The sequence below is a fragment of the Gymnodraco acuticeps genome, unplaced genomic scaffold, assembly GCF_902827175.1.
Source record: "Gymnodraco acuticeps unplaced genomic scaffold, fGymAcu1.1, whole genome shotgun sequence".
Classification (NCBI taxonomy): Eukaryota; Metazoa; Chordata; class Actinopteri; order Perciformes; family Bathydraconidae; genus Gymnodraco; species Gymnodraco acuticeps.
In genome coordinates this window covers 1-10,567 of record NW_022990985.1, presented here as the reverse complement: position 1 = coordinate 10,567, position 10,567 = coordinate 1, and the positions used below count along the sequence as shown (strand labels likewise).

Here is a 10,567-nt window from a genome sequence, read left to right as displayed (position 1 = left end):
CTGCAGTTTAAAATGTTTTTTTTACTACCACCAAATCCAGTTGATCCATTCATCTGATGCAGGTATTTTCTGTCTCTTTCTGTTATAACTCTCTTATCATCAACAAGACATTTAACATTTGATTCATTATTTTATATGTTCTGAGCTTTTTTTTGTAACAGTGGGCTACATATCATCTTGTGAAGTCACTTCAATTTGAGGAGGGAGTGTTATTTTGCAAAAAATTCCCAGTTCGGATCAACAAGGCCTAAAAGCTGTTTCAACTCAGGTATGATGAGATACTGAGATAACGCCACAGTCATTTCCTTTATTTGTAAACTGGGATCCAGCTGTTAATTGGCTGAATGGACAGTTATGATGCCGTTGTCCTTTTGGCTCCTATTTAAGTAGTAAAGATGTGCTGAACTCGTGAATTAAGTTTAAGTATATTTATCATTAAGTGCTGTCCTCTGCTATTGTCGTTGCATGGCTTTGTAATATTTCTGTTGTGTTAAGTGGGTTTTAATGGGACCAGCGGTGCACATCTCCATTGTATTCTAGTTGATTAGTTATTGAAGATTGTTTGTTTGTTTTTCCCCTTCAGTTTACGGCCCTCTGTAAATATAAGAGCCATGTTTTATAGTGTATTTAAATCACATATTTAGGTCATTATTTGGAGTTATAAATACTATGTTTTTTCCATAATAGCATATTATTCACTCCTAATTACTTTTCTTTAGTGCCATCTCATGGATATTTATATGAATCATAAAAAAGAAAACATTAATAATAATTATAATAGTACATATATATAATAAAAACGATATATAATACAAATAATAATGACAAATAATGTTTTTCCTCGTCGTTTTCGCGCCCTCTGCTGGTTTAAAGGAGTACAACTTGTTCACTGCGCATGCGCTCTTTAGACGGATACCAGCAGGTTGCAGGAAGTAGGCTACTTTCTCAAACCTACTTCAAATAAATCTACGTGTCAATATCTGCATCACATTCCTGGTAAGATAACACTGCATTCGTGTAATTCTACAGGATATATTATAACGCGTTTAGCTGCTTTGAGTTGCATAACCCTTATGTGCTTCAAACGTGCTGTTTCCACGGTCATCGTCCATTGAATAGGATGCACATTTACCAGGGTTGCCAACTTTGGATACCTGGCTGGAGTGAGATTTTGAGATCATGGGTTTAATTACACATATGCGCACTAAATGACTGCTATCGTGTCAGTAGCGGGACCTTAGCATATATATATATGATATCTATACAATATATACAAATGCACAATATTGGACACAGACTATAAAGGGCACAACGTTTCATTCACTAATGAAAGTCAAACATATGTTTGTTTCCACTGTTTTATTGTGTGCCTGTCGCGATAAGCAATTAATTGACTTATCGTACGATAAATAAAAATGAACTCGATAACTTTTCTGACCTCGATAAATTGCCATTTACATGAGGATGTGACTAGCAGTTTGAAAGGATGTACTTGAATTATTATTATATATTATCATTATGTCAGTGGTCTAAAATGGTCATACAACGGTGCCAACAATATTATCGTTTATCGCAATAATTTCCGGGAAAATGTATCCAACAAAATTAATTATCATGAGAGGCCTATACGTGACACACACACACACACACACACACACACACACACACAAATCTACAGACTTACTCCTTACTGCCAAATATATTAATTAACACACTCTCACTCTCATATACTCTTGGACTCTATTTTTGGCCTAGTAGAACAATAACCAGCAGACTTTTACTTTTTATCATTTCTACTGGATCTCAGATCTGCGCATGCGCAATACGGGTTGGGGATTGACCAACCGGCTCCCACTGCTCTGCTGTCTGTTAACGTTGTTAAGAGTGGTGGGGGCGGGGAGGGAGCGGGTCGACAGCTTGAGCAGCTGTCAACTCAACATTGTAAATAACCAACCAAAAACGATCGCCGGTTCATCTTGTTTTGGGCGGGACAATAGTTTGGGCAGCGTGAGAGCGTGAGATTGAGAGTGAAAGCGTGTGTCACACGCCAGATGCGTGAGAGTTGGCAACCCTGCATTTACTACTTATTGCAAGATTAAAAAAGCCATGTGTTTTACTTTCGTTTGCATTCATGCATGTGATGTCACCAATGCATGCATTATGTTAAATAGGTTACTATCAATAATAATCCGAGAGGTGTATGTTTTAAATGTAGGTTGCCAACTCTCACGCATCTGGCGTGTGACACACGCTTTCACTCTCACGCTCTCACGCTGCCCAAACTATTCTCCCGCCAAAAACAAGATGAACGGCGATCGTTTTTGGTTGGTTATTTACAATGTTGAGTTGACAGCTGCTCAAGCTGTCGATCCGCTCCCTCCCCGCCCCCACCACTCTAAACAACGTTAACAGACAGCAGAGCAGTGGGAGCCGGTTGGTCAATCAGGTGTGTTGCGCATGCGCAGATCTAAGATCCAGTAGAAATGATATAAAAGTCTGCTGCTTATTGTTCTACTATAGGCCAAAATAGAATCAAAGAGTGAGTGAGAGTGTGTTAATTAATATATTTGGCAGTTTGGAGTGAGTCTGTAGATTTGTGTGTGTGTGTGTTTCATGTATAGGCCTCTCACGATAATTAATTTGGTTGGATACATTTTCCCGGAAATTATTGCGATAAATGATAATATTGTCGGCACCGTTGTATTTGTATATATTATATATATATATCCTATATATATGCTAATGTACCGCTGCTGACACGATAGCAGTCATTTAGTGCGCATATGTGTAATTAAATCCATGATCTCAAAATCTCACTCCAGCCAGGTACCCAAAGTTGGCAACCCTGTCTTTACCAGATGCAACGTGACATTATTGAGGCTTGAATGCCTTAATAACTATTATCGAGTTATATTATAATATTCTGAATTGTCGCATTATTAGTTGAGGTACTTTTAACAAATATTACTACCACTTTTCACACTTTTCTATTTGTAAGATCAGTCATTCTTTCTCCACACACTGTGCTGTCGAATGACCTTTCACATCTTCACTGATCTTAAAACTACTGTGTGTTTTACAGATAATCTCTGACAGTGAACTGATTATTGAGCCGCGGTAACAAAGTCCATAGAGCTTCAATAAAGCCAGAGACACTTCTGCATCTTAACCAACATGAATTATGACATTTCTCTTTATTTGTTACTGCTATTATTTATGTTTTCGGTCCCTGAGCTCATTGAATATTCCAGTATTTTATGCTGCAAATCCTCACGTGAGCTGTTTTTTGACATGTATTCTCTGTCACTCTCCTTTAGTGTCTCTTGATGCATTGCTGACACGTGATTTTATATCATTATTTAACCAGACAAGTTGCATTAAGATTAGAAAATGTCTTTCAAAAGGCAGCAGCAATCATTGGATACACAAACATGTAAAGCAGTCTGTTTTACCATATTTCAAATAACATACACTCAGAGTAACATGATAACAAAGGTATCCCAACTGCAGCTGTGAACATGACAGGATGTGTGATTACCTAGAAGAGCATCAGGACTGTTTGAGGCAGATGATAGCTATGTGATTAACATGATGATTCAGCCTCTATGGAGAGAGACATCAAGCATGCTCATTTCTGACGTGGAGCTAATCTGAAGTAAACATTGAATACTGCTTTCTACTCCTCCATCTTGTGACTGTGTAACTCCCTCTCTTGGATATCAGCATGTGAAGGACACTGTTCAGGAACTAGTTGATGCTCTGTATGTGAGGACTACTTCCATTCTGGAGAGGATCACAAACACATGGATCCTTAATATATATTTTTCTAACAACATTCTTTATTTAACCAGGTGAAACCCCATGGCTCGTGTCTTCGTCTACGGCACCCTGAAGAGGGGCCAGCCGAACTATTACCGCATGTTAGATGCTGCCAACGGGAAGGTGAAGCTCCTGGCGTCTGCATGCACCGCCCAAAAACACCCGCTGGTTATCGCCAGCAAGCACAACATCCCTTTCCTCCTCAACGTCCCGGGTCAAGGTCACCGGGTCAAGGGCGAGATCTACAAAGTGGACGAGAAGATGCTGAAGTTCCTGGACGAATTTGAGAGCGTCCCCACCTTGTATCAACGCACTGAGGTTAAACTGGAGGTGGAGGAGTGGGTCGGAGAAGAGGAGAAGGAGAAGATGGCATCAGGAAGTATCATAGAAGCGTTTATTTACAGCACGACTTCATACGAGGCGGACTGGCTTTCGCTGCGTTGCTACGAGAGCTACGACTCAAATGGAGATCATGGGCTGGAGTATCATATTAAAGAAGCACGAGACTGATTTCCGTGGGATAATCAGAGCAGATCTGGAGTCGATAGTTAAACAAATCCACTGTTTTCCTCTAATAAAAATCACTTACTGTTCTGTGAACTCCTACATCGGTTTCTAACTTGATTCGTTTCACTACTTTTTAACCGAATATCAGTTTAAAACGTGGTCAAGTTTCTACGGTATCTCTATCTGCAAAAACAACTGGCTTTTTAGTTGATCAACATGTACTGTAGTGCAGAAACACAACGACATTTGGGGATTTTTTAAAGTAAACACAGGGTGCGTTTCACTTCTGTTATTTTTCATTTCCTCGCTCCTCGGTCTCACCGGAAGTTGATTTGTCTGCGCCATCTTGAGTAGCGTCCATGGTAGCGTCCCATGGCTCTTATTTCTGCCGGAGGAGCGATAATCAAGGAACCGCAAAACCATCCTCCGATGAAATCCTCAGACACTCGCCCCGCCCCCTTACTGTGTATCGCTCACTGATTGGACGATGCAGCGCATGCACTGATCTGATGCTTCTTGACATGAGAGCAGTTTCCCAGCGGAGTGAAGAAAATACATGAAACTCACGGGACTCACTCCTCAGTTTATACCGTGTTTTGTTTCAATTAATGTTTCATTTAGTTACAAATATGTGATATATCTGAATAAGAAAGCGGTTAAAAATCATTTTATTCATTTATTGGAAACATTTTCATGATCGCTTTTTTCATTTTCATAATTGTCATTGTGAGACCGAGGAGCGAGGAAATGAAAATAGTCGACCTGAGACGGGGCCCTTGCGTCTCTCCATGCTTCCTTGGTGGGAGGACTAGTCGCAGGGAAACGACGCAAGGAATCCATTTAACCGAAGTGAAACGCACCCACACTCTACATTGACATACCCTCAACAAATGCACGTTTACTGACATCACCCATTTCTAATACACTAAGAATCAATACTGTGTCCAGATTTTACTCCTTTTAGAGCTGTATTGGTGTAAAATGCGTATTAATCACTATTTTTCTGTATGTTTTACACTCCAGTTTAACCAGCATTTAATATGTATGGCATTTAAGTGACAGGTGTGTGTCTTACCTCCATTATTGCACCTGCCATTACATTCTGCTGTATTTGTATTAACAGTTTTCCTGCAAACACTAATCATTTTTACTGATTTGTTCCTCTGGAAATGTTGGTTTGGTTGTCGTAATAAACACAAGACATCGATTTCTGACTCGTCCCGTTTTCTCATAACACATCTCTTCGTATCTTTATTTAGAATATGAAAATCCAGACACTTAGGAAGTACATCAGATATTTGGCACACAGACCAGGGAAATCTCTGATGGCGTTGGAAGCATTTGTCGTACTCATTTGTCCTTTTAAACAAAGCAGGAAAACATGATTAAAAAGAACATTTCACAGTGTATCAAAGTACTGTACAAAAAGTCGCCTTAGAAAAAGAAATAGACGGATGTTTTATAATCGTGACCAAACTGGCATCACATTTCATAAATCCAATTATATATAGAAAACACTGTGGGTGTGTTCACATGCACACCTGCGTTTAGGTCTTATTTAAGACTCTTATATACATGTTTTCATCCCAAGTCATGCTTCAGTGTCCCAAATACGTCGAGGAAACCCCACGTATTTCCTCCCAAACATAAAACCCACTCTGCTGTAAACATGACATGAATATTAAATGTGTGTGTGCATGTGAACAACACTCGACGGCACAAAAAGGTAAAGGAAAATGTTGCCAGATGGTGTTGCCAGTTTGGAGCAAGTGAAAAAAGGACATGATTAATTACATCGTGGATCTCTACATAGATACGTGGTTGTGATGTGTGTGTGAATCAACTATTAAGAGGTGTTAACAGTGATTCTGTGTTTATAATAAGAGTCTTTTCATCAGTAATCCTTCCTGGAGCTCAGCAGGGGGCGGCTGGCGGAGCAGGTGGCGCTGCGGATCACCTCCATCCACCTGGAACACATTGGGATGCGTTATTACTGACATTCATTCATTTATGTTTGCCAACAAATATTTGCATTTTAAGAAATGATTCACAGGGCATACATAACAACATATGTCCATTGCATAGATTTAATTAACTAGGCTAAGTATATTGTTGTACAATATGCACATGTTTTACTTTAAGAGGGTCTATAGAAGCTGGGTTTTCAAAATAAAAGCTCCCAGATGGTATCTTGAGCTTTACAGGGTCTTTATAGAAGCTGGGTTTTCAAAATAAAAGCTCCCAGATGCTAACTTGGGCTTTACAGGGTCTGTATAGAAGCTGGCTTTTCAAAATAAAAGCTCCCAGATGGTATCTTGAGCTTTACAGGGTCTGTATAGAAGCTGGGTTTTCAAAATAAAAGCTCCCAGGTGGTATCTTGAGCTTTTCAGGGTCTCTATAGAAGCTGGGTTTTCAAAATAAAAGCTCCCAGATGGTAACTTGGGCTTTACAGGGTCTGTATAGAAGCTGGGTTTTCAAAATAAAATTTCCCAGGTGGTATCTTGGAATTTTCAGGGTCTCTATAGAAGATAGGTTTTCAAAATAAAAGCTCTTAGATGGTATCTTGAGCTTTCCAGGGTCTCTATAGAAGCTGAGTTTTCAAAATAAAAGCTCCCAGATAGTATCTTGAGCTTTACAGGGTCTGTATAGAAGCTTGTGTTTTTATGAATATTTTGTATCCATCTATCTTTAATAATACTGTACCTTTCGAAGGTGTACTCGCTCTCCGATCTGAAGTAGTAGACGTGGGATTTAAAGTGGAGTTTGAACACGTAGTCTTTGTGGATGTTCTCCGACTCGGCGGGTACGGTGACGGAGTATCCGAGCAGAGGAAGGCTGGCCAAAGGATATTCGTCCTGTGAGCAAAAAACAGAGGAAATCATCTTTAAACATCGACCATTTTTCCCTTATCAGAGCAATAGCAACACCACTTGATCACGGTGTAATCAACTCAAGGCTTGATTGTTATTTGCACATTAGCTACAGTGTAGATATTCTGTCTTCATTTACATTATTTAATTTCATATTCTGTTCTTGTACATATCCCATATTTGCAAGATGCAAACAGATGAATGTTATGGATGTTGTTTCAAAAGTTCAGGTGTTATAGGATGAAACGGTCCCTGAGTCTGGTGGTTTTCGACCCGTCTGTATCTCACCTGGTGTGACTTGTAGAAGAACAGGCTGAAGTTGGTGAAGACGACCCAGAGTTTCTGCCAGCCGTTACTGTTCTTAAACTTCCTCAGAAGGTTTCCAGACAGCTGGTTCTGAAACACAGGAGAGAAGAAGAGTCAACAAAAAGATCGTAGATGGACAAAGGAAACGAGATTGTAGTTCGGTCTAATCCAAAAATGTATATATCCACAAGCAGCAATAAGCTTGACTCCAACTAAAATACGTCTCAGGTAAGTTTGGTTGACTCTTTACTTAAAACACATATGTTCAAAGGTCAAAAAACGATATTAATCCGTGAGAGTAGAAGATGGAGGAGACAAAGGACATTGCATCACAGTCTCTTTGCCTTTGGAGAAGGACACACAGAGGTAAACACACATTAGAAACAGGTGTGGATTAAAGAGACGTCCATTACCTCCACAGCAACACTGAAGTCCACCATGGAGACGCTGGTGTTTCGATGCCAGCACACGTGAACCGTTGTGTTTCCACGATGTCCCTGACGCTCAAGAGACGAGCGAGAGCCACAAAGCTCGTCCTCCGACTCCACCTCCAAGCCTCCGTCCTCCGACAGCTCTGGGGACGTTTAAATGTGCCGTTAGTGGAAGGAAATACGGGAAAGAAAGACGCAGTGATAGTATAGAGAAGAATAGAAATCCTTTATTGTCATCGTACAGAAATAAACAACGAGGTTTTGGAGTGAAACTGTCAGTGTGCAGGAAATGAAAACAGACATACGATAAAAACACAGCAGCAATAAACAATCATACAGGGGGAATAAATAGTTAAGAAATGGCGTATAAAGCTATAAATTGCATTAAAAAGTGCATATTAATTAGGTAATTAAAAGAGAATTGCTCTGCAGGTATAACAGCCTAAGAGTAGGAAGAAGTAGGGTCACACAGACACAATTTAGAAGAAATTAAAACAACACCAGAGTAACAAATAATATCATTTTCAAAATGTGTTTCTACGTTTTTTGTGCGGTTTTGGGTCCAAAATGTCCATATAATATGTCAAAATGTAAAAAATAACTATCAGTTTATATAGGTGAGGTTGTCTTACTTAAAGGTCACATGTCATGGCCATTTCTACTGATCATAGTTCCATTGTTGAGGTCTACTAGAATAGATTTACACTGTTCAATGTTCCAAACTCACATTGGTTTCTCACAGCATCTCTGTATAGTCTGTGTATTCACTCTGTGTCCTACACGGCTTGTTGGAGCTCCTGCCCCCCCCCCTCGAGCCCAGTGGCCGTCTGCGAGACAGCGAGACACAGCGAAACCCAGCCCGAAACACACATACACACAGCCTGGCTGGGAGTTTGTGTGTGTGCCCAGATTGAGTTGTGTGTGTGCATCAAAAGTTGAGCAATGTTCAACTTTTGATGCTCCCGATGCTTTCGAAGCTGGCGTCAGCCAATCAAATCCCGTTTATGCAAATCCCGCCGGTACAAGCGCTAGCCAATCAAACCGCGTGCAAGCTGGGAGAGCCAGACCGCAGTTCATTTCCTCATATTCCAAACGAGAAATTACGGTAGCAAATCACCCGGTTCTTTACGACCAGAACTATTTACCGGGATACAAACCGGAGGAACCAGGCATGGAGGGAGGTGGCAGAGACAGTGGGGGAAACTGGTAGGTTTTCGCCTGTTTGGGGATTTTATATCCAGTTTACTTCGTTTTAACATTGCTATTGCTTTGTATGTCGGGGGCGGGAGATTCATGTGATTGGTTGTTGGTCGCGTGAAATCGCCAAGCTTCAGACACGCCCAGCATCAAGATTTTTCAAGATTTCTTTCATGCCTGTGTGTGGACGGGCCGTAAAGGTGGGTCTTGACGTCTGAAGAAAGAAAGAAAATCTCTTTTGTCGTTTCCTGTAAACCAATACTCTTCAACCGTTTGAGTTCAAATGCACAGGTGATTTATCTGAGGCACAATGGAGACGTCAAAGTAAAAAGTCAGCAGGCGGAGACTCATTGAACATCGTGACAGGCGACAAAGAAAGAAGGAGAAGAGGAAGAAGGGAAGACAGCTGGTGTCTGCTTATATCAGGTGACATTAAAAAATAGCATGAAAGACCACCTGGAGAAAAGAGATTATTCACGAGGCGGCCGTCTGTGAGAGGACAACAAAGGAGAGCTCAGTCTGAGAGACGATTATTGAAGCCAGGTGATTTTAACGTGACATCAGCTGTGGAAACATTTGCAGGAATAACTGTTTATGACTCAGAGAACCCTGGGGTGCTTGTTATCTATTATAAGCCTCAGAGTCAGTAAAGAAATGAAGGAAACTAAATTCTACTGACTCACAGAAAGACTAATTAATGCAGATCATTTTTAATCCTGTAAATCCTTTGTTCAGGTTACACATTTCTGCTCAGGACTTTTTACACATGCACACACTTTGAGTATAGTATTTGTCATATTTTATTTATTATTATTGTGTGTTTTGTATGCATCATTAACACCGAAGCAAATTCCTCGTAAGTGCAAACCTACTTGGTAATAAAACCGGTTCTGATTCTGATTCACTTCCCATAAAAAGATCAATGTACGCTCACTAAGAGGGGTGTTGCAAATCAACTCAAAGGCCTTCCATGTATTTCTAAAAGGCCACATTTCCTACTTGTATGATGCCTATAACATACAGATGTTATAACTTACCAAGTTTAAAGTTACAGCAAAAGCAATTCATCTAAGTCGAGGGCTGTTTCACGAGATAATAAATTGTATATTTTGGGGGTTTTGGTCGGATATAAAAAGCCAGATGTCCGACCAAAAGTCAATCAACAACACCTCACACTCTTGTTTAGCCATATGTCCTACTTGTATGATGCCTAAAACATGCAGATGGACCACATGAAGTGTATCTTTGAGTGGAATGCAGTGTTTATAATCAGACTCACTGTTGTCAGTCGGGGAGGTGGACAGGAGGTCGGAGGTCGGGCTGCTGCTCTGCTCCGCCAGGTCGATGGCCATCCTGATGTCCTCCACCCAGCGCTCCATCTCCGACGCACAGCTGCACACACACACAGAGGAGAAGAGAAGATTTTCATTTCATTTC

At 40.5% G+C, this 10,567-nt stretch overlaps 2 protein-coding genes across 2 annotated transcripts; one reads left to right on the top strand and one right to left on the bottom strand.

Annotated features, from left to right (window-relative positions):
• The first annotated feature begins 896 nt into the window (after positions 1 to 896).
• On the top strand, positions 897 to 4,425 carry LOC117559106 (gamma-glutamylaminecyclotransferase B-like). Its single transcript, XM_034235771.1, has 2 exons — positions 897 to 996; positions 3,852 to 4,425. Exon 2 carries the CDS (start codon positions 3,862 to 3,864, stop codon positions 4,327 to 4,329), a length of 468 nt encoding a protein of 155 aa, XP_034091662.1. The 5' UTR covers positions 897 to 996; positions 3,852 to 3,861; the 3' UTR covers positions 4,330 to 4,425.
• A 1,108-nt stretch (positions 4,426 to 5,533) lies between these two features.
• Positions 5,534 to 10,522, bottom strand: LOC117559104 (FERM, ARHGEF and pleckstrin domain-containing protein 1-like; the record flags this gene model as incomplete). The annotated part of the gene is given in 5 exon segments (XM_034235770.1): positions 5,534 to 6,293; positions 7,030 to 7,181; positions 7,485 to 7,592; positions 7,916 to 8,076; positions 10,410 to 10,522. Coding segments are annotated over 5 exon segments (607 nt in total), but the record flags the coding sequence as incomplete, so codon positions are not given.
• Positions 10,523 to 10,567: the final 45 nt, after the last annotated feature.